Source organism: Triplophysa rosa, linkage group LG5, assembly GCF_024868665.1.
Source record: "Triplophysa rosa linkage group LG5, Trosa_1v2, whole genome shotgun sequence".
NCBI classification, from domain to species: domain Eukaryota; kingdom Metazoa; phylum Chordata; class Actinopteri; order Cypriniformes; family Nemacheilidae; genus Triplophysa; species Triplophysa rosa.
In genome coordinates, this window is record NC_079894.1 from 1400095 (window position 1) to 1428092 (window position 27998).

The 27998-nt window shown below is 42.1% G+C and overlaps 1 protein-coding gene across 9 annotated transcripts; it reads right to left on the reverse strand.

Annotated features, from left to right (window-relative positions):
* Nucleotides 1-7: 7 nt before the first annotated feature.
* Nucleotides 8-27819, reverse strand: LOC130554149 (NACHT, LRR and PYD domains-containing protein 12-like). Of its 9 annotated transcripts, none has more exons than XM_057333607.1 (14): nt 27665-27819; nt 27039-27130; nt 26774-26854; nt 26522-26570; nt 25964-26168; nt 24107-25874; nt 18623-18796; nt 9315-9488; nt 5678-5836; nt 5052-5225; nt 2886-3059; nt 2255-2428; nt 1624-1797; nt 8-1305 (listed from the first exon to the last, which is right to left on the reverse strand). In XM_057333607.1, exons 2-14 carry the CDS (start codon nt 27089-27091, stop codon nt 1287-1289), a joined length of 3378 nt encoding a protein of 1125 aa, XP_057189590.1. In that variant the 5' UTR covers nt 27092-27130; nt 27665-27819; the 3' UTR covers nt 8-1286. The 9 variants fall into 9 exon arrangements, with proteins under 9 accessions (XP_057189590.1, XP_057189588.1, XP_057189589.1 ...); XM_057333605.1 differs by having other exon boundaries at nt 2886-3044; nt 26774-26884; XM_057333606.1 differs by having other exon boundaries at nt 2255-2413; nt 26774-26884.
* Nucleotides 27820-27998: the final 179 nt, after the last annotated feature.

Here is a 27998-nt window from a genome sequence, read left to right on the forward strand (position 1 = left end):
GCCGAAGCTTGTGCTGCGTTTAATCTTTCCATGATGCTCTGTTGATTTTTTATTCTTGTGCCTTTTAGGCATTTTTAGAATAATAAATTAATATTCTTGATTATACGTGTCTCCATACTTCCGGGTCACTGTGAACTTGTGTACCCTAGTGGTCTGGGTGCTTATGGCCTTGGGTGAAAGTCCCTAGGTGGCGTAGTTGGCTACTTAAATCTGCCCTCCGGTCACATATATCATTAGACTCATGTATTCTTTTATATACTATATTTTCTTTAATAAATGTTGCACACCCACCACCTCTACAATTCTCTGTCTTTCCTTTCTACTACATACCCACTGATCTTAAAATATAAAGATCTATTTAGCCATGTTTCTTGAATACAAATAATATCTCTTTAACAAATCTTTTGAATTCTTGTCCATTTGCTATAAGGCTCCTTGCGTTCCAATGTAGTAACAGGAAAGACATTACATAATTACATGTTCTGTGTCATATCCAATGCCCCACCTCCTTCTTTATCTTTCAAAATCCCATGAATTTCTTCAGCTGATATTCCTGTTATCCTTAGAAATTTACTTGCACGTCCTACAATTATCTTTAGCTTGTCTGATTTTCTTTCCACTAGCGCTGTACAGAAAGGAGGTTGCTCAGCTGGCTGCCTGGTGCAGTCAAAACATCCTAGAGCTGAATGCATCCAAGACAGTGGACTTCAGAAGGAACCCTCCATCACTTCCTCCCCTCACCCTTGTTGTTGAACTCACTAGCGTGTTAATGTGTTATTTAGGGAGAAATCTCAAACATTCTGTTCAGGGAGGCCCGAGGACGAGTTGAGAAACTCTGGTCTAAAGAACGTCTGAGGAACACAATTTGTTAGCTGGGAGGCGATTATCAACAATAAGCATAATATCTCATTACATACATATTCAGAATTGAATCTAAATACAATAATGTACAAATTCATTGTTATTCACATTTATACAAACATTTCAATAAATGTCAATGGTGTTCTTTCCCAACACACACATACACTAAACCCTCCACTCCCACAGCAAATGTGCCGATGTGACACAGAAAGCTCAGATTTAATCCTGCTGCATTTGAGCCCTTGCTTTATAGTGAGCTGGACCAGAAAAACATGAAAAGACAAACAATCAACAGTTTGTGTTTGTATGTTAAGATCTGTAACAGACGTCTCTCATGTTGAGCTCTTATGAGTCACTGATGTTGTTTGTCCAGTAGGAGGCAGTAAACAACTCTTGTAGTTTATGACAAAACACAGTCGCTTGATTCATCTTCTTGGCTCAATACTGTAAACATTAAAGAGAAACATCAGATATTATTATTATGAACTCATTACAGTGATTATCAACAGATATCATATAACTTGTGTAATGATCATAAAAGATGATAAATATCAATTTACACACTTCTAAAGTGACTTACAAATGAGAATAACAACAGAAACAATCCAAAGAACAACACAACACAGGTAGTGTAAACATAACAAGACTAATAGATGAAAGTGTATTTATAAAGAGTCACTTTCATCAACAAATAGTACAAATTATAATGACTATTGAATTTAATAACAAAATGATCATTTCAAGAATAAATGTATAACTCACAGTAGTGTCTGTAGTTGACAATGTGGATCCTTCAGTAGATCAGAGAGCATCTTCACTCCTGAATCTCCTGGATTATTATAGTCCAGATTGAGTTCTCTCAGATGTGAGGGGTTTGATCTCAGAGCTGAAGTCAGAGCAACACAACCTTCAGATCCAATACTGCAGTTACACAGCCTGTAACAAGACAAAACTCTTCACACTTACAGCAAATGAATTCATGATTTATAATATTTGTGGGATTATTGTCAGTTAACAGAGAAACACATGGCAGAGATTGAAACATTCATTCAGAGATATAAATTGCTGGTGTTGGATTTAAAACTCTTCTACCAGCACAGAAAAAATAAATGTGTCTTTACATCTGAAATTATTCACGAGGGCAAAATCTCCTGTAGCTCAGAGGTTAGATCAAGACACTAGCAATGCCAAGGTCGTGGGTTTGATCCCAGAGGATTGAACATAGTTAGAAACAAAAAATGTATAGTAGCCTATAATGTAATGTAAGTCACTTTGGATAAAAGTGTCTCATAAATGTGTAAATGACTTGAAGTTGATGAAAGAGTTTTACACGTCCTTATATACAAACATTTCTTATTATTTCTTCTAATGACATAATAACACTTTCACTCACTCTAGTGTCTGTAGTTTACATTGTGGATCCTTCAGTAGATCAGAGAGCATCTTCACTCCTGAATCTCCTGGATTATTATAGTCCAGATTGAGTTCTCTCAGATGTGAGGGGTTTGATCTCAGAGCTGAAGTCAGAGCAACACAACCTTCAGATCCAATACTGCAGTCACACAGCCTGTAACAAGACAAAACTCTTCACACTTACAGCAAATGAATTCATGATTTATAATATTTGTGGGATTATTGTCAGTTAACAGAGAAACACATGGCAGAGATTGAAACATTCATTCAGAGATATAAATTGCTGGTGTTGGATTTAAAACTCTTCTACCAGCACAGAAAAAATAAATGTGTCTTTACATCTGAAATTACTTGTGAGGGCAAAATCTCCTGTAGCTCAGAGGTTAGATCAAGACACTAGCAATGCCAAGGTCGTGGGTTTGATCCCAGAGGATTGAACATAGTTAGAAACAAAAAATGTATAGTAGCCTATAATGTAATGCAAGTCGCTTTGGATAAAAGTGTCTCATAAATGTGTAAATGACTTGAAGTTGATGAAAGAGTTTTACACGTCCTTATATACAAACATTTCTTATTATTTCTTCTAATGACATAATAACACTTTCACTCACTGTAGTGTCTGTAGTTTACATTGTGGATCCTTCAGTAGATCAGAGAGCATCTTCACTCCTGAATCTCCTGGATTATTATAGTTCAGATTGAGTTCTCTCAGATGTGAGGGGTTTGATCTCAGAGCTGAAGTCAGAGCAACACAACCTTCAGATCCAATACTGCAGTCACACAGCCTGTAACAAGACAAAACTCTTCACACTTACAGCAAATGAATTCATGATTTATAATATTTGTGGGATTATTGTCAGTTAACAGAGAAACACATGGCAGAGATTGAAACATCATTCAGAGATATAAATTGCTGGTGTTGGATTTACAGTTTTTTTCAATTGTTTACACGCAATTTTGAAAACCGGGTTCTTTTTTTCACAATATAAGCACAATTATCCAAACACCACACACAATTTGCATAATTCCTAGATTGTTTGCAAAATGACACACTTCAGTCAAAACATACACACTTCAGTCAAAACATACACCCTTCAGTCAAAACATATACACATATTTGTGAAAATGCTATTAGTTTTCATTTAACCAACACAGTCCTCAATGATCAGACACTATTGCAGCCAGTTTCACACTGCTGTGATAAATAAAAAACACATTTGTACAAAACTAATTTTAGGAAATAGCATGTGCTAGATTTTTGGCCACACGTTGTTATGTAAGGGATAATTTAGATGAAAAAAAGTGACAAACCCACAACATTCTTCATGATTAGTTTGAGATATAGGGAGAATGTACACAAATTGGCCTACTATAAACTTACCAAGCACTGCACAACACTGATGCTGCAGACTGAATATTTCAAGTATTTATTTCAATACTTACAGTATTTCTTACCATAATCAGTTACAGTAATCAACCAACAATGAAATCAATGAAACAAATAAAATCTGTAGACAAATAAAAATTACTGCATGAAGTACATACACTTTGACTCTGAAGAAAAACTACTGTAAAAGCAACAAGAATACTGTAACTATTCATCATATCTCCGTCTGGCTGGATCAGGCCATAAGATTTCATCCACATCACAGGCTATGTCTTGATTGGCAAGGCACTGTTGGAAGAATCGCCTCGTGTGACGAATCCACCCCTGCACAGAAGCTGCTTCGATATGATCACAGGCCTGCTCCATGGCCTGAATGAGGGGCAAACGGTCATAGGGCTGCAGGTCGTATACCTTCCACCGCCATGCTGAAAAAAACTCTTCTATTGGATTCAGGAAGGGGGAGTATGGGGGAAGGTATAAGACTTCAAATTCTGGGTGCTCATGGAACCAATTGTGGACCAGAGCAGCCCAATGTCCCAAACGACAATGTACCGCATCTGGTCCACTTGGTTTAATGCTGTGACAATCTCGTGCAATCTGTCAAGAAATGCAAGTATTAGATTTGCATTATAGGGTCCCAGATTTGCATGGTGGTGGAGGACCCCATTTTGTGTAATAGCAGCGCAAAGGGTGATGTTACCCCCTCGCTGCCCTGGCACATTGGTGATTGCCCTGTGTCCAATTACATTTCTCCCTCTTCTTCTTCTTCTTCTTCTTCTTCTAGCTCCTTCCATTTTTGTTGAAGACAGGTGAGCTCACCTGCTGCCTTTTATAGCACACCTGAGTGCTGCGTTTTCAAATTAGCACATGTGTGCTTCCACACCTGGTGGATGGGATTATCCAATTCGTTCATTAGTGTGGTCATTGGCAATCCAGGGCTTTGTAATGACAAGGAAGTAACCTCACAATCCTTATCTGTGTCTAAGGTGTGAAAATGTGTGTAGAGTTTTACAAATCACTGTGTGTAATGTTTTGCAAAAAGGGTGAAGCAGACATTGTGTGTAATGTTGTGCAAATCTGTGGAGGTGTTTTGCTCATTGGAGTAGAATTTTGCAAATTGTGTGGAAATTTTTATTTTAGTGTGTAAACAATCGTAAAAAACTGTAAAACTCTTCTACCAGCACAGAAAAAATAAATGTGTCTTTACATCTGAAATTATTCAAGAGGGCAAAATCTCCTGTAGCTCAGAATAATGTAATGTAAGTCGCTTTGGATAAAAGTGTCTCATAAATGTGTAAATGACTTGAAGTTGATGAAAGAGTTTTACACGTCCTTATATACAAACATTTCTTATTATTTCTTCTAATGACATAATAACACTTTCACTCACTGTAGTGTCTGTAGTTTACATTGTGGATCCTTCAGTAGATCAGAGAGCATCTTCACTCCTGAATCTCCTGGATTATTATAGTCCAGATTGAGTTCTCTCAGATGTGAGGGGTTTGATCTCAGAGCTGAAGTCAGAGCAACACAACCTTCAGATCCAATACTGCAGTCACACAGCCTGTAACAAGACAAAACTCTTCACACTTACAGCAAATGAATTCATGATTTATAATATTTGTGGGATTATTGTCAGTTAACAGAGAAACACATGGCAGAGATTGAAACATTCATTCAGAGATATAAATTGCTGGTGTTGGATTTAAAACTCTTCTACCAGCACAGAAAACATAAATGTGTCTTTACATCTGAAATTATTCAAGAGGGCAAAATCTCCTGTAGCTCAGAGGTTAGATCAAGACACTAGCAATGCCAAGGTCGTGGGTTTGATCCCAGAGGATTGAACATAGTTAGAAACAAAAAATGTATAGAATAATGTAATGTAAGTCGCTTTGGATAAAAGTGTCTCATAAATGTGTAAATGACTTGAAGTTGATGAAAGAGTTTTACACGTCCTTATATACAAACATTTCTTATTATTTCTTCTAATGACATAATAACACTTTCACTCACAGTAGTGTCTGTAGTTGACATTGTGGATCCTTCAGTAGATCAGAGAGCATCTTCACTCCTGAATCTCCTGGTTTATTATATCTCAGATCCAGATGTGTCAGATGTGAGGGGTTTGATCTCAGAGCTGAAGTCAGAGCAACACAACCTTCAGATCCAATACTGCAGAGAGAGAGAGAGAGAAAAACTTAAAGCAAACTATAATGTATGATTTATGTGTCTCTGTTATGAATAGTGAAAAACGAACTAAAACAGATCAGTAGTTTCCAAACGCTGTTTACATACATACAGTATATACATGATACAGTAAATGCATAATTTAAACACAAACATCAAAATTAATCATGAACAAAAATGTCATGAAAGAAACATGAGGTAAAACAATCTCTTAATCTGTCATTCTCAACTAAACTGAAGATCACATGTCAGCAATTTTTATAGACTGATTTATTTATTCATAGATTTATATTTTACCCTTTCAATAAGGATAATTAATAAAATAAAATGTTGCTTTCTTTTTTCGCTTCGTACAAAACTGACATTTTAAAGCCTCAGTGAAATCAAAATATGAAAATAGTGGCGGTAGGACGGCATAAATCCGTAAAAATATGTGACACAGAACGTTTCAAAAAAATGCTTTCAGATACTTGTGTACATGTCAACAGTTCTCTGGGGTTGCATGTATAATATACTTTGACTTTTAGCTATGTGTAATTCTATAAATACTCTGTTGTGAGGTGCATTTTTAGTCCATCATGACCCTCTGTAAAATTATTATGAAATATGCAAAAGCAATTGTGCTTACACCTTGATTAATACTGCAATGATTAATTTGTGTGCCCCAATTAGTTTAAAATGTTGTGAATAGACGTCCACTGACGTCCTTTACACGTCACGCAAGACCCATTGTAAAAAATCATTTGTATTCACATCTAGTTTAATGACAAATTATATTTGCAAAGTGCCCTGTGTGGTCAAGTGATTACAAAGTGCAAAAAAGAAAATTGGTCTCATACAGCCTATCACAGTGTACAGAGGTAAGGTTTTTTATTTTTGAAAGAGTAGGAAAGAGATAGAAGTCAGAACTGATCAGTCAGGTGTTGACGGAAGAGACGTGTTTTCAGACGGTTCTTAAAGATGGCCACAGAATCTGCTGATCTTGTAGCAGCGGGCAGATCATTCCATAAATGCGGAACCGATCCCGAGAAGATACGTGAGAGGATGTTTTACCTTTTTGGGATGGCACCACAAGACGTTGTTCGTTTGCAGAGCGTAGGGATCTGGCGGGTACATAAGTCTGCATTAGCGAGTGAAGGTAAGGGGGTGCAGAACCAGTGGTGGTCTTGTAGGCCAGGAGCAGAGTCTTGAATTTGATGCGAGCGACTATAGGGAGCCAATGTAACTTAGTGAAGAGAGGAGTGACGTGCGCTCTCTTCGGTTCATTGAAGACCACTCTTGCTGCTGCATTCTGGATCATCTGTAGAGGTTTGGTTGTGCAAGCAGGAAGTCCAGTCAGTAGCGTATTGGAATAGTCCTGTCTGGACAGAACAAGAGCCCGGACTAGGACCTGCGTAGCATGCTCGGATAGGAAAGGTCTAATTTTCCTGATATTGTAGAGGATGAATCTACAGGACCGAGTGGTGCTGGCAACCTGATCTGTGAAGTTTAGCCGATCGTCGATCACCACTCCCAGGTTTCTGTCCGTTTCCGTGTCAGTATGGCCACGGCGGAGGAGGACTTGGGAAGGGCGGTTTGTTTTGTTTTGAAAAGTGAAAAGTATTACAAAACTAATGTTGGGTAAGTACATTTTGTATTGTTTTATTAATGTGGTTGAGCTTTACTTGTTTGACACGAAGGAACTGAAAGAAATGATGCACACATTGTCAACTGCCATGTAGTTTGAGTTTGGCATAAATTAGCTAGCAGGCTAAAGGTAGTAGGGTTAATGTTGGGCTTTACCCTAAAAGGTTTACCTATGTTTCTACACTTGAGTTGTGCTATGTTAGGCTTCTTGCTGGGAAATTGACAGCAAAATGATCAAGCCCCAAAACTGTTAATGTTGGCTGAGTTCTGTGTCACTGCCTATAAACAGTTGCAATTAACATTAAGTTGAGCAATTTCATGCAACTACAGGAACATTGTGTAAATAGATCAGGGGTTCCCAACCTTCGTCCTAAACGCAACACTTTTGTTTTTGCCCCCATTTTTCATGAGCTGAACTCAAAGATCTAAGACTTGTACACCCATTGGCGTTTTAAATTCCTCTCGGAGATGATAGGTTCTCAAGATCAAACCCCAGTCTGTCTCTCAACACAACGTCTCGTTCCCTCCATCAGGGAACGGATGTTACAGTCGTAACCGAGACATTTTCACTGTACAGGGCAGATGGCAGACAGCGTGTGTGGCGTCGTGTGGCTGAGCGGTTTGCTGATGTCAGCGTTGTGGATCGAGTGGCCCATGGTGGCGGTGGGGTTATGGTATGGGCAGGCGTATGTTATGGACAACGAACACACGTGCATTTTATTGATGGCATTTTGAATGCACAGAGATACCGTGACGAGATCCTGAGGCCCATTGTTGTGCCATTCATCCACGACCATCACCTCATGTTGCAGCATGATAATGCACGGCCCCATGTTGCAAGGATCTGTACACAATTCCTGGAAGCTGAAAACATCCAAGTTCTGGCATGGCCAGCATACTCACCAGACTTGTCACCCATTGAGCATGTTTGGGTTAGGATCAGAGTATACGACAGCGTGTTCCAGTTCCTGCCAATATCCAGCAACTTCGCACAGCCATTGAAGAGGAGTGGACCAACATTCCACAGGCCACAATCAACAACCTGATCAACTCTATGCAAAGGAGATGTGTTGCACTGCGTGAGGCAAATGGTGGTCACACAAGATACTGACTGGTTTTTGGACCCCCCAATACAGTAAAACTGCACATTTTAGAGTGGCCTTTTATTGTGGCCAGCCTAAGGCACACCTGTGCAATAATCATGCTGTCTAATCAGCATCTTGATATGCCACACCTGTGAGGTGGATGGACTATCTCGGCAAAGGAGAAGTGCTCACTAACACAGACTTAGACAGATTTGTGAACAATATTTGAGAGAAATAGGCCTTTTGTGTACATAGAAAAAGTCTTAGATCTTTGAGTTCAGAAAAAACAAAAGTGTTGCGTTTATAATTTTGTTCAGTGTAGATAGAAATATCTTATTCTAAGGTAATACAAACAAACGGTTCATTACGTCTTCACTTCTGAAGACATAGTTTTGTATATCATATTGCATTTCTGTCAATGGATCCTTCTAAAAAACCCACATTGCTCCTTTAATCTGTGTAATTATCATGTCCTGCATTTTTTGGGGGTAATGTTTCATTTCTTTGAAAGTATATTTTGATAGTTTGAGAGCTGGTTTAGGGGGCTAAGATGAAAAACAGGGGAGCTGAAGCCCACCTAAAAAGGGTCTAGAACTGCCCCTGCTTGATATCCTGTCCCCTTTATTCAACGGCAGTAAAAACATATACAAAGACATAATTTGCAATGAAGCACTGTGTTATCAAGTTAATTTTTAATAATTTAATCTTTAACATTCCTTATTATTCATAAATAGAACTGGAGTTTGACCTACTGTAGTTTCTGTAGTTTACATTGTGGATCCTTCAGTAGATCAGAGAGCATCTTCACTCCTGAATCTCCTGGATTATTAAAGTTCAGATCCAGTTCTCTCAGATGTGAGGGGTTTGATCTCAGAGCTGAAGTCAGAGCAACACAACCTTCAGATCCAATACTGCAGTTACACAGCCTGTAACAAGACAAAACTCTTCACACTTACAGCAAATGAATTCATGATTTATAATTTGGAGTGTCCTAAAACACACACACACACACACACGCACACGCACGCAACACACGCACGCACGCACGCACGCACGCACGCACACACGTTGGGTTTCCATGTTTTATGGGGACATTCCATAGACACAATGGTGTTTATACTGTACAAACTGTATCTCATATTCCCTCCCCCTAACCCTAACAATCACACACAACTGTCTGCTCTTTTACATTTACACAAAAGTTCATTCTGTGTGATTTATAAGCTTGTTTCCTCATGGGGACAAAAAAATGTCCCCACAAGGACAAGGATTTTGGATATTGCCATCTTTGTGGGGACATTTTGTCCCCATACCGTAGGGTTTACCCTTCCCCCCCCACACACACACACACACACTTCAATGTGAGATAAAAGTCCCACTGCAAGATTTGTTGATGCTTCCAGACAAAACTGTTTCCTCTGTGGTCAATATGTTTACTATAGCAAAGACCCTAGATCTTTCAAAATTGTGATGTTTATTGTTACAAATAAACACTTTACTTCGATTACTCTGTTTCCTACTTTGTCTTTTTCTTATGGGCATCTTTGCACAGTTGTACCCAACACAATTGGTTTTTATAAATTCTACATTTTTAACTTTTAACATCCGTTTATAGATGTCAGCCTATATGCAGCCAGTGAGTAGCAGAGCCTTATAGTGGCCATTGATATTTCAAATATAACTAAAAAACAAACTAACTAAAATACAAAATTACTGTAATTGTATTAGTGCAGATTTTTATGAAAATCTTTTTAAAGTGAATATTAAGTGAAAACAACATTAAAATGCATATTTAACATTCTAAATTTTGGTATTTTAGACATCAATAATATACAAAATACATTCATCATTTAAGTTATTTTAAATTCATAAAAAACAAATAAAGTAACGTGTTGTGTGACATTTGTCCATGAAGGTCACAAAGAGAGTCCTCTAATGGAGACAATCAGAGGGTTAATTGAAGATGTTGTCCTCTGGTGAGATATTGGTGGACACACTATTTTGCAGCAGGCTACTTTCTCAAAAAACAATTACCCAGAATGCAATTCACAATGATTTTATGAAGAGTTTGGTTCCAAAATGAGAGAACTCCGTTTTTAAAAATGTTCAAAAATCATGTTTTTTTTTATTGTGCATTCCAATTAATATCAATCAAACTGCAGTTGGTTTGTTTTGATTTAAGCCATAATAACTAAAAAAATACAGCTAACTAACACAATAAAAACAGGATAACATCATAAAAAACATGATTTTTGAAAAATGTTAAAAACTTCACTACGCATTAAAAAAAATATCGACAGATATTCGATTACAATAGGATGTAGTGGTACCGCGATAAATTATCGTGCAGCCCTACGTAACGTCCAAGTGTATTATTTATTAGTTCAGTGTTTCTGCTACATTCATTTTGCCGTCACAGTAAAAATCCTCCCCACCTCAGCTGCAGCTTCTTGGTGACGCACTCTTTCCCATTCATTCCTAATTTGTCTCGCCAGTGTTGCTAAATTAGCAACGCTTTCACTAGTTTTAGCGACTTTTCCGATCCCTTTAGTGACTTTTGTTCAGTAGAGGCGCATGTCAGGACTCGGGTTTGATCTTCCTTTGCCCTGTCTCAATTTTCCCTGGTTTCTGTTTCTATGTTTCCCTGGCACGCTCAACTGAGGCTCGGTTCTACGCACCTGATCTTTTTTCCTTCATCATTTTCTCCCCTTTATATCCCTCTCTTGTTCTTTCTTTCTTTGCTGTTGCGTTGGTTAATTTACTTCACTCTTGCCGCTTCTTCATATTGTTTATCCAGTCTTGTCATCTTTTGAATACCCGTGTTAATCTAGTTTTCTTCTAGTTTTAGCTTTCCGTTATTTTGCCTTTTTGTTGGAGCCACCCGGACTGTTCTGCCGCTCGGATTCTCACCACCGGATAGACCTTCGGGTGTTGGATTACGAACTTGCCTCAGCTCGGACTCAGTCTGCACCTCGATTGACCCTCGCCTGTTGGACTACCCGCCTGTCTTTCCCCTCGGACTCTGCACGCACCTCGATCAACCTCTCACCCGTCTGACATCGGCTTCGCCTCTCCCAGTGAACTCTCTGAACCCGGCTCGTTCATTCTTTGTTTTCTCTTGTTTGGCTACCTTATTTGACTTATTAAAACCTTCTGAATCTCATCTGCATTTGGGTCTGACTCTTCTGTGCGTGACTGCAGATACCAGGGGCGCAGATAAGATTTTTTAACTCGGGGGGACCAAGCGTCAGCAAACGATTTCAACTCAGTTAGTTATTTTGCGTACTTTTGGCTTTAACTAATGCTCAAGTAGTTACTTTGCGTAATGGTTTGCACTAAAAAGCCATTGGAGGATTCTTATTTAAAATCATGGATAAACAACAATGAACAAAGGCCTCCCTATCAACACTAGCAATGCATGATCAAACTGGTATTTCCCTTTCTGTCGGTCTCTCGACGTTGTGTCGAGCAGACAGATCAACTTCTGACTAGTTTAGAAAAGACCAATGAAATTGGCGAATGAAATTTGCATGCCGGACTCCGCCCCCGGATAACCGGGTATAAAAGGGAGACGGCGTGCTGCATTCATTCACCTTTTGTTCTTCGGAGCCTTCACACTGATCGACTTGGAGACTTCAATCTCTATGCCGAATTACTGCTGGAATCTTATGACGTGGTGCAGCGGACGGTCCCTTCCTGCAGCGACTTCCCCTGGGCGTCTCGGCAGTTCCAGAAGTGTTGCTCTAAAAGAGCAAATTTCTCCAGCGTGGCATGTCCCGCTGTTCTCATGGGTGCAACACACTCATCGAGGAGGGGGACGGACACGATGTCTGCTTCCAGTACGCTGGGGCAGACGTTGTGGATATGTCCTGCCCGCACTGCGGGCGGTTGACGATTCAGACATTGCATCACAGGTGGCTGTGTTTCCACGGGACTCAGCCACCACCTCGTCTGCTCCCCGTTCCGTGACGGCAGGACTACGGCCCTGCCGCCCGCTACGGCAAGCAGCGAGGGTGATATGAGGATTACTGTGAGCGTTAATCCGCCAGCCACTGGCTCACGGACCGTTCGCACCTCGTCTCGCTCGTCTGACCGTTCCCCAGGAGACGGTCCCACCGTCTTGTTCCTCAACCACGTATTCGGAAACGGTGCGTGATAATGATGAGATGTCCCTTGCAGTATCGGGGGGTGACGTACTGCCATCCGACTCCGGCGATTCCTCGGAGCTCCCTCCCTCGGGTGGTTGAGCCCAGGAAGAAGCGGACGTCGAAATGTCAGCCATGCTTTCCCGCACTGCCTCTCCCAGCGCTCGCGGCTGGTTACATGGTGCCTCGGGTTTGAGCGCGGCCCCCAGTGCCGTGTTTACCGGAAATGCATGAGAAACTTAGTAAGACCTGGAACGCCCCCTTTCCGGCACGTTCACGTCAAACAAGTTCTGTCACCCTCTCTTCCCTCGAGGGTGAGGCAGCTAGAGGATACGTCGATGTCCCCCAGGTGGAGTAAGCTGGGGGGCTCGACCTAGACTCCCGTCCAAAGCATGTAGGGTCTCGGCATCTCTGGTGTCGAGAGCTTACATTGCTGCGGGCCAAGCTGCCTCCTCTCTCCACGCTATGGCGTTGAGAGAGCTCCACGAGGGTAAGACCGACCCAGCGCTTATGCAGGAACTCCGCGCCGCCACCGACCTCGCTATACGGGCGACCAAGGTGACTGCTCGGGACCTGGGTCGGGTGATGTCCACACTTGTGGTCCATGAGACACACCTCTGGCCGAACCTTGCACAGATGAGTAACGCCGAGGAGGTCCGCTTTCTCGACGTACCCATCTCGCAAGGGGGGGGGGGCTGTTTGGTGATACTGTCGAGAACTGCGGCTAAAGAAGCAGACAGAAGATATCAAGCATATCCTCCCTCGCCGCGACTCGGCCGTCGAGTCCTGTGCACCGTCTGCTTCCCAGCAGCCCTCCGGCTCTGGCGCCCCCACTCAGGCGGCCCCCCCGAAAGGGACATCGAAGAGGAGACCATCGGCCCGTCAGCAGCCGCAGCGAAAGCAGAAGCGGCCCTCATGGGAAGACCCCAGGGAGATCGAGAATACCATCGGGCCCGACCCCAGCCATTCCATCGCTGGGTGGTCGATCCGGGACGGTTCCTGCCCCGTCCCAACAGCCCACTCTCTTAAGAGTTTCCTCTCTCTCTGGGTGTTTATCACAGCCGCTCTCACCCTCTACACGACGGTGTTCGGCAACTCGACGTTGCGTCACGGCGAGACCCAATGCCGAGGATAATCAGTAGCCCTCAGCACTCTCAATCAACAGTGTGTTGTGCTACATCATCGCCAGGCAGGTAAGCAGCAGAGCCGATCTCCTCCCCGGTGGCCTCCCCACGGCAAGGGATCCGCACTGCTCGCCATCGAACCACCCCCTGGGAGGTCGATGAAGCAGATCATACCCCTAGCCTCTGTCTCGGTCCCTGGGAGCCTGACTAGAGCCCCCAAACCGTCACGGTGGCTACGGGATACGATCCGTCTCGGCTACGCGATACAACTCACCAGACGCCCGCTCAAGTTCAGGACATCCTCTCAAACTCAGTCAGAGGTTAGGATGCTCCTGTGCTTCGGGCCAGGGTCAACACCCCTCTGGCAAGCGATTGTGCTCGTCCCTCTAGCCGGGATGTTCAACAGGTTTTGCAGCCCGTACTTCATCGTCCCCAAAAGGGGGGTTGCTAGATCTGCGTACCCTGAACAGGCACCTACTCAAGCTGCCGTTCAGGATGTTCACGCAGAAGCGCATCCTGGCATCTAACAGATGTCAAGATTGGTTAATAGCAATCGACCTGAAGGACGCTTACTTTCATGTCTCGCTTTCGAGGGCGATCATATCAGTACAGAGTCCTCCCTTTCGGTCGGTCCCTGTCCCCACGAGACTTCACGACTTCCCCTATTGGAGAGAGGTGTGCGGGTACTAACTATCTCGACGACTGGCTCATCTGGGCACACTCGCGAGATCTGTTGTGTACACACAAGGACCTAGTGCTCCGGCACCTAGATCGGTTGGGACCACAGGTCAACCGAGAAAAAAGCAAGCTCTCCCCTGTGCAGAGCATCCTCTTTCTCGGTATGGAACTCGACTCTGTCTCCATGACAGCGTGACTGACTCAGAGTGCGCTCAGTCAGTGTTGTCCCCCTGAAACAATTTCAGAGGCTCCTGGGCACATGCATCCTCGGTGGGGGTGGTCCCCCTCGGGTTGATGCACATGCGACCGCTCCAACACTGGCTACAGAGTCGGGTTCCCTGGAGAGTGTGGCACACCGGCAGCAGGCATATGGTCATCATGCCTCTCTGCCGACGCACCCTAACCCCCTGGTCTTCAATGACCTTTTTGGCGGACAGGGTCCCCCCTAGGGCATGTCGTGGGATGACGGATGCCTCCCTGCAGGGTTGGGGTGTCGTGTGCAACGGGCACGCAGTGTCGGGGCGGTGGACGGGCCCCCGCCTCCGTTGGCATATCAACTGCCTAGAGTTGTTGGCTGTGCTACTTGCACTGAAGAGGCTGCAGCCTCTCGTGCAGGGCCGGTCCGGTCGGACAGCACAACTGCTGTGGCGTATATCAATCGACAGGTTGGCATTCGCTCACGGCAGCTAACATGACTCGCCCGACGCCGCCTCCTGTGGAGTCAGCAGGTGATCAGCTCCCTGCAAGCCACACATATCCCAGGCGACCTGAACCAGACAGCCGACGCGCTCTCTCGTCAGTTGACGCCTCGCGGAGAGTGGTGACTCCATCCCCACGCAGTCCGGCTCAAATGGGAGCAGTTCTGCCAGGCACAGGGTGACCTGTTGCCTCCCCGGACTCCTCCCATTGCCCGCTTTGGTACTCCCTGACCGAGGGACCCCTCGGCACGGATAACCTACCGCACAGCTGGCCGCGGGGTAAGCGGAAGTACGCCTTCCCCCCAGTGAGCCTCACTGCACAGGTCTTGTGCAAGGCCAGGGAAGAGGAGCATCAAGTGGTACTAGTTGCGCCCTATTGGCCCAACCGGACTTGGTTCTCGGAGCTAAGGCTCTTGACAACAACTCCCCCTGTCAGATCCCCCTGGTGAAGGACCTGCTTTCCCAGGGGAAGGGCAAGTAACGGCATCCCAAGCAGACCCCGGGAACTTCCATGTCTGGACGGGACGAGGAGATCCTGAGTGGCCCACCCCCTGTGGTGGTTGGGACATCACTCAGGCTGGGGCCTCGGCCACTAGGCGGCTATACGCCCATAAGTGGCGCCTCTTCTCGTCCTGGTGCTCTTCTCGAAGAGAAGACCCACGGAGTTGCTCGATTGGGAACGTGCTGTCCCTTCCTCAAGAGAGACTGGAGAGTATCCTCTCCCCCCTCCACACTGGGAGTGTATGTAGCCGCTACGGCCGCTCATCACGACCCAGTTGCTGGGAAGCCTCTGGGACAGCACGAGCTGGTCATTAGGTTCCTAAGGGGCGCGAGAAGGCGACCGCCTCATCCGACTCCATACCCTCTTGCGACCTAGGTGGCGGGCCTCAAGAGGCCCCCCCTTTGAGCTGCCGCTCTTTCTCTCCTCACGATAAAGACGGCTCTCCTGATGGCGCTCACCTCCAAGAGGGTAGGGGACCTACAAGCACCCTCAGTGTCCACAGATTGCTTAGAACTCGGGCCCGGTGATTCTCACGTTATCCTGAGACCCCGGCCCGGCTACGTGCCCAAAGTTCCCACCACTCCCCCTAGAGACCAGGTGGTGAACCTGCAGGCGCTCCCTACTGGGGAGGAAGACCCAACCCCACCCGTGTTGTGTCCAGTACGCGCACTGCGCCTCTACTTGAACCGCACGCAGAGCTTCAGAAGCTCTGAGCAGCTCTTTGTCTGTTTTGGAGGTCAGCAGAAGGGGAGGGCTGTCTCCAAACAGAGGCTGGCGCACTGGATCGTGGATACCGTCGCTACGGCATACCGATCTCAAGATCGCCCCTGCCCATTAGGAGTGAGGCACACTCCTCATGGGCACTGGCTCAGGGCGCCTCTCTGGCAGACATCTGCAGAGCTGCGGGTTGGGCTATGCCCAACACCTTCGTGGGGTTCTAATACCTACGTGTGGAACCGGTGTCAGCCCGCGTTCTGCAGGGCAACGTGTAGGACCGGCAATCGGTAGGGCGTACGCCTGCGAAAGCCCTTCCCCCTTCCTCTAGGGAGATCAGTGGCTATTTACGCCTCCCTTCTTTCCCCACTGGGTAAAGAACAGGCATTCCATCCATCACTAAGCACCTTCCTGGGGGCAGGCTGGGCAGAGCAGCCCTGCCCCCTTAGGCTGGGGAACAGTTGAGTTATCTACCACATAGCTCTAACCGGACCTAGTGCTCCAGACGTGGTAACCCCCCCCCGTGGGCTGTTCCGTCTGATGTATCCTCATGAATGGTTCCCACCTCGGTAACCCATGACCTCCACCTTGCGGTTAACTCCTTCAGTCCGCACGTTTTTCCATGAGTTCTCCCCTGATGGTGAGACCATGTGGTGTCTCCACTAATTCCTCCCTATGGTAGGATAGTGGTCTCTGTAGCGTTTTTCCCCCGGGGGGATTAATGCTTACACAGTGGCCCTTACGGCCCTACCTCTCCACTGGACGGTTACAATTTCGCGCTAGTCCTCACGTCTGACTCGCCCAGACCAGTCAGCGTCGCTCCGCTAGAGATTGTGATGCGGCACAGCGCTGTGGCGTTTTCCATAGGAACCCCATCTGTCGGCTCGACACAACGTCGAGAGACCGACAGAAAGGGAACGTCTTGGTTACGGATGTAACCTCAGTTCCCTGATGGAGGGAACGAGACGTTGTGTCCTTCTTGCCACAACGCTGGCCACCCGCCGCAGCGGTCGAGGGATGCTCAGGCTCCTCAGACCAAAAGGTGAATGAATGCAGTCCGGCATGCAAATTTCATTCGCCAATTTCATTGGTCTTTTCTAAACTAGTCAGAAGTTGATAGGTTCTCAAGAGCGAACCCCATCTGTCGGCTCGACACAACGTCTCGTTCCCTCCATCAGGGAACTGAGGTTACATCCGTAACCAAGACGTTTTACGCTTAACATAAAAGCATTTGTACTCATACATACTGTGCTATTGAATTTGTCTATATGAATGCAAGGTACAAAGCGAAACCAAGCTAAGTCTGATTCACATTGCTTGTCGCGTGTGGTTGACCCGACACATTTGTTAAAAAGTAAAACGAACCCATTCAGCAATAAGATTCTATTAATTCTTTTTTTTTTACATTTTATTTTTTGCTTTTATTTTCTTAACACAGCAATATACAGGAACAGTCAAAGGCATCGAAAATAACGATTAACCCCCCCAAAAGCAAAAGTAAATAGATTAATAATAATAATGATAAAAACTAAAATAATAGAATAGGTCATTGAAAATTTGGCAGGTTATTATGGATAATGCTGTTGTGGTACAAAAGATACTTTGATGCAACAGACACACATTTAGACATCTACACTCATTATACAAACCTCAAGAAAAATGAATAATTCAGATGAACAGATCAACTCTGAACATCCTTAAACAACCTATTAAAATCACAATCCAACACCAAAAATAAAAATTCATCCGTTTAATTTATNATAATTCAGATGAACAGATCAACTCTGAACATCCTTAAACAACCTATTAAAATCACAATCCAACACCAAAAATAAAAATTCATCCGTTTAATTTATCCGTGTTGCAATGCATGCTGGGAGTCATGAATAAGGTTGTATGACGTTGGTTTCTCAACATGCATTTGCGGTATAATAAGCAGTTTTGTTGATTGTCACCAAAGTTTCATACACTGATTCTTGATGTCTGAATTCAGTTGCAATTTTTTTTTTCATAATTTTCAATACACTGGAGTCTTACAAGGTGCTAAACTTAAACTTCATTATAAAAACCTACAGTATTTGTGCTTAATATTAAATGTAATTTATGTTGTTTTGTGAGGTTTACTGCTAAAATGTAAGAAAACACACAATTTAAATGATGCAAATGTACATGCTTGTATTGGTTTAAGAATGTACTTACTGTAATATCTCTAGTTTACAGTTTGTATTCTTCAGTCCATCAGAGAGCAGCTTCACTCCTGAATCCTGCAGATTATTGTTACTCAGGTTCAGTTCTGTCAGACTTGAGGAGTTTGATCTGAGAACTGACGCCAGTGATGAACAACTTTCCTCTGTCAGATTACAGCGACTCAGACTGAGAGAGAAATAACAACACAACAGTGAGTTAATTCAGTTATAACAAAACAAGTGCAAATGGATGTACAATGTTAAGCAGCTGTTGTGACAAGAGGATCATCAAGGGAACTACTTTTATTTGGTGTTTAAATACAGTTGTTTATCCACTAGGGATGTTGCGGAGACGGATTTTTAACACCGGTTAATCGACGTGTAAAAGCACCGGTAGTACCGGTCTCACCGGGGTTGCGTGTCAGCGATTTCGGGGCTGCCGACATCTAGAGGCAAGTAACACTGTGTAATATAAGTGTGCAGAAGTCACATGCAGGCAAAATAACAAAATGAGTTACACAGAAATGTGTCAAAGACATCTTAGTTCGCCATCTTTAATGGCCATTGAATGCAATCTTGTGAGGCAGCTGGATTTGGATTACGTTGTGGAAGAGTTATCTCGGAGGAAAATCACCTTTGAAAACCTTTAAAACGTCCATGCCCAGAGCACATCAAAGTCATAATCCATAACTGCTGCTATATGCACATTTACTACAGGCCTACTGAATTATTTCAGTTCCTTTCAGTCATTGGCAAAACTGATGGTAAGCTACGTTCTTCCTATTTACGATAATACAGTTTATCTGATTTCTTTTCAAATAGATATATCCACCTACCAGGTTTAGGTGCTTGCATCATCGAAGATGATTAAGATGATGATGTCCTGAACTTACAATTACTACAGAATTTTGTCTCACTAGGGGGGTCTGTGGGCATGCCCCCAGAAGAAAAATGTGTATATTTTAAAATTAAATCTATAAATGTGGTGCATTTTAAAAGTAAAAATAAATTAACAAGTTTGTGCTCTTATAAACAATTCTGTTTGTTGTTGCACTGTTTTCTTTATAAATTGTGGGATCCTTTAACACAGATGAGAATACAGATTATAATATTCATACTGACAAACTTAAACTTTGAACCCTGAATTCGTAGTGGATTCTGTAACATTAGTTAAAGTTTAAATAATGTTGTGTTCTGAAAATGCTCTGATATTTTTAAAGCAGCCAATTGGTGTTTGTGTTCGACTTGAAGCATACAAATAGGTTGTTGAGTAGGAATTCACTATCACAAACTCAAAATACTTATGTTTTGTGTTGTTTATGGTCGTTCAAATCGATCAAACCATAAAACCACAAGGCACTTTTATTGTGTAGCAAAAGTTGTTGTTCATGAATGGAGAAATGCGAGTACTGACTGAAAAACAGAGGAAAAAGTGGCTTGTAAACTTGAATCTGTGGTCGAGAGTAGCTGGGTAAAGGGGAGCGTGTAATATGGTTTAACGACCTAAACAACGACCAGGGAAGCACAAATTGTTGTCAAACCTTACTGGTAATAAACACTAGCTGCTGTTAAAAGAGTGATTCCTTATTAAAGGGATAAAAATATATATAAGTGAAAAATATTGCGTTTTAAGCGTTTCTCCCCGAGAAGTCCATTATAAGGAAACAGCTTACCGCACCGAAACAACGACCACGCAAAACCAAATTATAATAGACTTTTGCTACACAATAAAAACACCTTGTGGTTTCATGTTTTAACTGATTTGAACAACCTTAAACGACGCAAAACATGGGTATTATTTCAGAGGTGGGTAGTAACGCGCTACATTTACTTCGTTACATTTACTTGAGTAACATTTTGGAAAATATGTACTTTTTAAGTAAAATAAAAGTGTGTACTTTTACTCTTACTTGAGTAAATTTCTAATAGAAAATCTGTACTTTTATTTCGTTACATTGCGTGACGTTCCTTCGTTCCTTCATTTTAAAATATGCTTTTTAAAACGCGTTGTTTATTTCAAGGTTGTCGTCTCTTTTTATGGGCATTCAAGAGTGATAGATTCTTTTGAGTCGATTCTTTTGAAAGCATTAATTGAACAATAGACAAAACCATTTGAATAGGCTAATGAATCAGTTCAAATGATTTGTTCAGTTCGCAGCACGATCTGAATCATCTGAAGCAGGATTACTCACTCCTCGTAGCACGAAACGCAGAACACAAAGAGCGTTGGATGAAGTGGATATGAATCTATATCTATACAATCACAACTGCAAATGTGTCATATTGTTTGCCAGCAATGATAAATGATAAATATGCGCGCACCTGCGCGACCTGTTCGTCAGACACAGCAACATGCGCGTTACCTGTCAGACACGTGACGTGGGCTTGCAGAAATACACATTTGAAGAACAGAAGGAAGAAAACGTGTTGATGGCCGTGTGGTTCACTGTTTACTGTTTGTTTACAAGTAAGAGCGTTTCACAACACACACGTGACACAACACGAGAAAACATGAGCTTTGTTCAAAAGTGTGTATTTCATTTAAGAGAGCACTGCAGATGTTCTAGATCATCTTAGGAAATGCTGAGTTTAGTTCATGCTTTAGTTTGACATGGTCTTTATTCTAAATAAGTTGTGTAAACTACATTGACATCAGGACTAGATGAAATTTATAGAAATGCTTGTCTCTTCTGTGTTTGTTTATTCGTTAGTCTCTGTAGTATATTGCAAAGATATCTGCTTATGATAATTAAAAATATTGATTAAAATGTAATATTAAAATATTGGCGTTAATATTAATTTTATGTAGTAGGCTTATATGATCAGATACAAAGTAACTAAGTAACTAGCTACTTGAGTAGTTTTTCATTGCAGACTTTTTTACTTTTACTCAAGTAATTTTTAAAATAGTGACTTTTACTTTTACTTGAGTAACAATTTCTCTAGTTACTTGTACTTTTACTTGAGTAAAGAGTTTGGCTACTCTACCCACCTCTGATGAATTTTTGAATTTCCTATGGAGAAAATCACTTGCTGCCCTCCATCTGCATGTCGCGCTGTGCCGTGACGTCACATGCAAACAACCGATTCTCAGAGGTGTATGCAGTAGGGTTGCATGGTGTACCGGTGCTACGGTAGCATCGCGATGCTAAAGCTTCAAAATACCCGCGATGCCTCTCTATTTTTGAAACGGTAGTATCGTAGTACCGTAGTTAATGTTGCATATGCGCATTAATATTTATTTGAACACGTACATCTGCCTTTTTGCGGTGTTTATCTCCAAAATGAATGTGTGTTTTGAATGTCTCGGACGAGTTACTGATTCAAATTAGCGATTTGAATGAGTTGGTTAAATGACTCACTAACTCAGTGGAAAATTGACGCCACCTACTGGCCGTTTTAGTTCTGCATTTAAAGTAAGCCTAATATTTCCCTTTATAAAGACTGCTGTATCAATGAAATTTGTCCCACATTTGAATTAGTTCCTACGTGAAAAATGATCTAGTGTACTTTAGTATTTACTACAGTAAACTACTAAAACTCATAGATACTAGTGTTTTTGAGTCTTATCATAGTAAATATTTAAGTATACTACAGTATTTATAGTATTTACAAATGACTAAATGTAAATGTATTTGCTACAATTTATCCAATTACTACAGTTAATACAACAACATATTCTAGTGCAAAGTATAATACAGTTTACTATAGTAAATACAAAATGTTTAATCTAAATCTGTGTTTTTTGTATAGATTTGAATTATATGGCACAGCATCGTGATGCTACTTGGTATCGAGATACTTCAGCTGGTATAGTATCGTAAGACATGTTTATGGTACCCTGACAACCCTAGTATGCAGGGTCCCAATTCACCTACTTATTCTAGTCACTAAAAGTATGTGGTGTTTTTGTTATGGAAAAGTATATATATTATAGTGCGTAGCAAAACTATATGCACGTACTGGGAGATACTAACACAAAATGGAAGAGGCTGTTGTTGCCTAGACCAAACAATGTGATCATTAATTGTCACAAACATCAAAATAAAGCTCTTCTTTGCATTTAAGTATTTCTTCATTCATTGTTTCTTATGAAATCTTTACTGTATACTTACATTTATTAATTTAGTGAAGCATCTCTAATTTGATTTTATAAATGCAGTGTATCGTCACTAAACTCCGCCCTCTCGCGATGCGTTTTGGGTAATATCAGCCGTTGGAGTGTCCATGGTTCTACACTTTGAATTTTCACCAGAAACTGTAGACCGTCCTGGTAATTTGAGACTACTCATTTCAGCATACTACGATCTGGGACATACTAATTCTACTTTTGAATATTATTTGACGGATAGTATGCGAATTGGGACGCAGCAGTACTTTAACCACCCTGCAAACCTTTGAGCCATCTAATCGAACTATACATATCTGTGCATGTTTGTCGAGTTCTTCCACGGGTGACTGACATGATGAGGCAATACACACCGCCATCTATTGCGCAATATTTAATAAATATTTAATAATATTAGGCAAAGAAATGATTCCTCCTCTTCACTTTATAATTAATCGCAAAATGAAAATAAGCAACGCTGATTTTAGACTTATGTAAATTTATGAATTAAGCATGTTTATGAATTAAGACTTTTTAAGATCTGTGGAAACCATGCTTAACATAACATTTTATTCATGTGATTTAATGTTGAAAGCACAGAAAGGAGAAAAAGGTTACATAATGAAAGTCAAGAGTCGAGGTCCCAACTAAAGCAAACACTGATCACAATAATGGTGGTTTGTTGAAATTTCTAAATTTTTTCAACATTAATTGTTGGTGCAAAATGATATTGATTCCATGCCAATAACATTTCAACAATTTAATTCTATGATTTTCATCTGCTCTCTTGCTATCTGGGCAATGACAACACTGAATTCTAACTGTATGTATATTGTGGTGGGCAAAAAGACATATTTTTTGTCACTTACACCATAAAACCAAAGAGACTGTTTATGATATGTTGTTCCAATTGCTTCCATTGTTAACATCATCTGTGAGTCGCTTTGGATAAAAGCGTCTGCTAAATGACTAAATGTAAATGTAAATTTATACCATGTCTGTTTGAATACTGGATTCTGATTGGCTGGAAGGTGTGCATTAAAACAAATGTAGTTCCAGTCAGTTTGATCAATGTTTGAAATTAACTGATCAAAACAACGTTTAATTTCACCTGTCTTATCAAAAATGACACTGTTAACATCAATAACAACTTTAACTTGGCAAATGACCATGGTATAAGTGGGATAATCCACAGCTAGCCCAGCGTTAAAGGATTTTAATGCACTCCACTCCGCATCGGCTGGTTCTTGGCCTCCACATTGTGTATTAAAACTTTATCTCACTGCTAGATGTGGATTATCTCTTACTTATTTACAAACTACACATTCCTCAACTTATTGTTTAGTTATAAAATGAAATGAAATGAATAAAAAGAGGTAAATGACTCACTGAGCTGTTCTGGATGCTTTGATCACTGGCAGAAGCCTCAGAAGACATTCATCTGATCGATCATATTTACTCAGATTAAACTCATCCAGCTTCTCTTCTGAGTTCAGTAACACAAACACCAGAGCCGACCACTGAGCAGGAGAGAGACGGACTCCAGAGAGACGAGACTCATCTCCTCTGTTCACATATGTTTGTACTTCCTGCACTAGAGAATGATCATTGAGTTCATTCAGACAGTGAAACAGATTGATGGATTTCTCTGGAGAGAGATTCTCTCTGATCTTCATCTTAATGTACTCGACTGTTTCCTGTTTACTGTCAGAGCTTCTTCCTGTCTGGGTCATCAGATCTCGTAAGATTGTCTGACTGGACTCCAGTGAAAGACCCAGAAGAAATCTGAGGTAAAGATCCAGGTGTCCGTTCTCACTCTGTAAGGCCTTGTCCACTTCACGCTTCAGTAAATCACTCATATTTGATCTCAATCTGCTGAAGTTTTCTGATGTTTGCTGAAGAAATGACAGAAACACAAATAAAGCGGCGAGAAACTCCTGAACGCTCAGATGCACAAAGCTGAACACCTTCCCCAGGTTCAGTCCAAACTCCTCTCTGAAGATCTGAGTACAAACTCCTGAGTACACTGACGCTTCTCTGACATCAATGTCACACTCTCTCAGATCCTCCTCATAGAAGATCAGGTTCCCTTTCTCCAGCTGTTGAAAAGCCAGTTTTCCCAGAGACTCCAGACTCTTTCTAGCCTGCTGAAGATCTACCTCACATTTCCCATCATACTTCTGACTCTTCAGTTTGATGTGAAACATCAGGAAGTGTGTGAACATCTGAGTGAGAGTCTTGGGGATCTGTGCTGGACTCTCTGCTTCACTCAACATTCTCTGGAGAACAGTGGCTGAAATCCAGCAGAAGACTGGGATGTGACACATGATGTACAGACTTCTGGATGATTTCATGTGTGTGATGATTCTGTTGGCCAGACTCTCATCATTGATTCTCTTCCTGAAATACTCGTCCTTCTGAGGGTCATTGAATCCTCGTACATCTGTGATCAGATCAACACACTCAGGAGGAATCTGATTGGCTGCTGCTGGTCGAGAGGTGATCCAGATCAGAGCAGAAGGAAGCAGATTCCCCTTGATGAGGTTTGTCAGCAGCACATCCACTGACGCTGATTCTCTGACATCAAACAAACTGGGATTCTTTGAGAAATCTAGAGGAAGACGACACTCATCCAGACCATCAAAGATAAACACAACTTTATAATCCTCAAAGTCTGTTGATCTCAGTTCTTTTGTATCTGTGAAGAAGTGATGAAGAAGATCCATCAGACTGATATTTGTCTCTTTGATCAGATTCAGTTCTCTGAAAGGAAGTGGAAATATCAAGTGAAGATCTTGATTTGTTGTTTCTTCAGCCCAGTCCAGAATGAACTTCTGCACAGAGACTGTTTTTCCAATTCCAGCGACTCCTTTAGTCAGCACACGTCTGATGGGTTTGGTTTGTTCAGGTGAGACTTTAAAGATGTCATTACATTTGATTTGTGTTTCTTGTGTCTCTGATCTTCTGGATGCTGTCTCAATCTGTCTCACCTCATGTTCATTATTGATGTCTTCACTCCCTCCCTCTGTGATGTACAGCTCTGTGTAGATCTCATTCACAAGTGTTGAGCTTCCTTGAGCTGACATTCCTTCATTCATTCTCTGGAATTGCTCTTTTAGTCTGGATTTGTGTTTCTTCATGTATACAGGGGCAAATTCTGTTGTGTAAAGGAAAACAAAATAAGTTAAATGCATGAAATGTCAAATAAAAAAAGAATCCACAGGAATAAATTCATGAATCTCTTACTGGTCTGTAGTTTGTCAGCGAGGTCTGTCTGTTTCATCTTCTTCAGGGCGTTCAGTGTGATCTTCAGAAACATCTCTCTGACTCTGATCTGATCTTCATCATCCTCCTCTTCTCTCCCAGAGCATGATGAGTAATCTGGACTCAGTAGACTCTTGAAGATCTTCAGCTCTTTCTTCATCAGAGAGATGATTTTGTCCTCAAGCTCCTGAAGTTATTGTTTATAAACACACAGATTTAGTCTCCTTTGCTAAAAACAAATGTATTTTAACCCACAGGGACAGCCAAAGAAAACATTAAACTACCAGAAGCCAACTAAAGAAAACACTGATCACAATAATGGTGGTTTGAAAAAATGTCAACCCTTTTCAACATTAATTGCGGGTGCAAAAGTGATACAGATTCAGTGTAATTAACATTGACAAATCAACTATTTTTAACATTCAGTTGTTGTTTGTTATCAGGGTTGCCCTTCTGTACAGATTCAGTGTTAATGATATACATGATAACAGCACACACACACGCACACGCACGCACACACACACACACACACACACCTACCCGGAAAATTGAATCCAGGTTCTTCCCTTTGATGGACTTTGATCTGTTACTGTAATATAACAACACATTAAATATGTTTGTACATATGAGGAAATGTAAACATGTCATACACACAGTAAACACTTGGATAAATGTGTGTATCTGTCAGTAGTGTAAAGTGTACAGGTGAAGATCAGCGGCACAGACTCCTCGAGTTCAGAGAATACAGACCGATGAAGTGATTTACTCGTCTAAACCATCAGATGTTCTCACCTCACATCTGCACCACCAAAGTCTCCTGAATTAAAGCTTATCGGATGACCCATTGATCCGTCACTCTTCATGGACACACAGCTGGGTTCAGGAGATTTTCCATGAGTCAAACTAAAACACAACAGCAAATACACACTGCTACAAGAACTACAAACTCTCACAACTCTGACACAAAGTCTTATTTCTTTTTTTCATTAAGAAATGATTGTCATAAAATTCTTTCGATGTAAAACTTTTCTGTAAAAATATACTCAAATTCTCTCACCTGTCCATCGTGTTTGTGCGTCTTTCTCCAGAGAGACTCTTTTTGGAGGTCATGACAGCAGCTCAAATGTTGATTTTATATCTGCAGATGAACTGAACACATATTGAATATTCAGATGTAAGCAGCAGAAGTCTCAGTATTTGTGCTGTTTTAGTGTCTGTATCTGAACGTTCAGTCGGCAGTTTAAAGAGCTCATAACCGACACAGAGGAAACTTCTGCCGTTATTTCACATTCAGTTGTGTAAAGTATTCATTATTAACTGCTATTAGACGTCTCGCCCCAGCTGTGTCCTGAGTTTGGGTTTGTTAGTGAAAGCCGGTCCGCAAATGGTTCATTTCCACCGCAGGGCTGATAACGGACATCTTTAGAACGTGAACACAAACGCGTCACGCGCTCGGTAACACAAGAGACTGAGCTATAACGGCTCTGCGCGCATTCATTAACACGATTCAGCTCGGTTATAGAACCGGGATGAAAATTCAGAGCTGACAACAGTTTGTAATCGTGTCGTGTCGAACCAGGCTCGCGTGGAAACATAACTGTAACCGTTTCAGACTGTGCTTAGAACGATTCGGCGCGATGGTGGAAAAGCGCTCTTAGTGTTTTGTAGCAGTTCAGTTCTCACCTGTGTAGAGCCGTTGATCTTCAAGTCCTCATTAATGTCTGCAATGTTACTACAAGTGATATTACAATAATTTTCTTTTAGCCACTTTAGCGATTCTGTGGAGTGTCACGTTTTCTGTTCTCAGGACAAAATGGATCCTGACTGTCGAGTTGTACTTTTACTTTCACTTTGAGGAGGAGGAGTCTGAGCCAAGCAACATTTAACAAGTACCCCAGAATGCAGTTCGAACGAGGGGGCGGTACGACACCGCCAACTTCAACTTTCATTGGTTCATGATTAGGAACAGCTTATTGGTTTAGACCAAGTGTGACGCTTTGGACGGGTTGAAACGAAG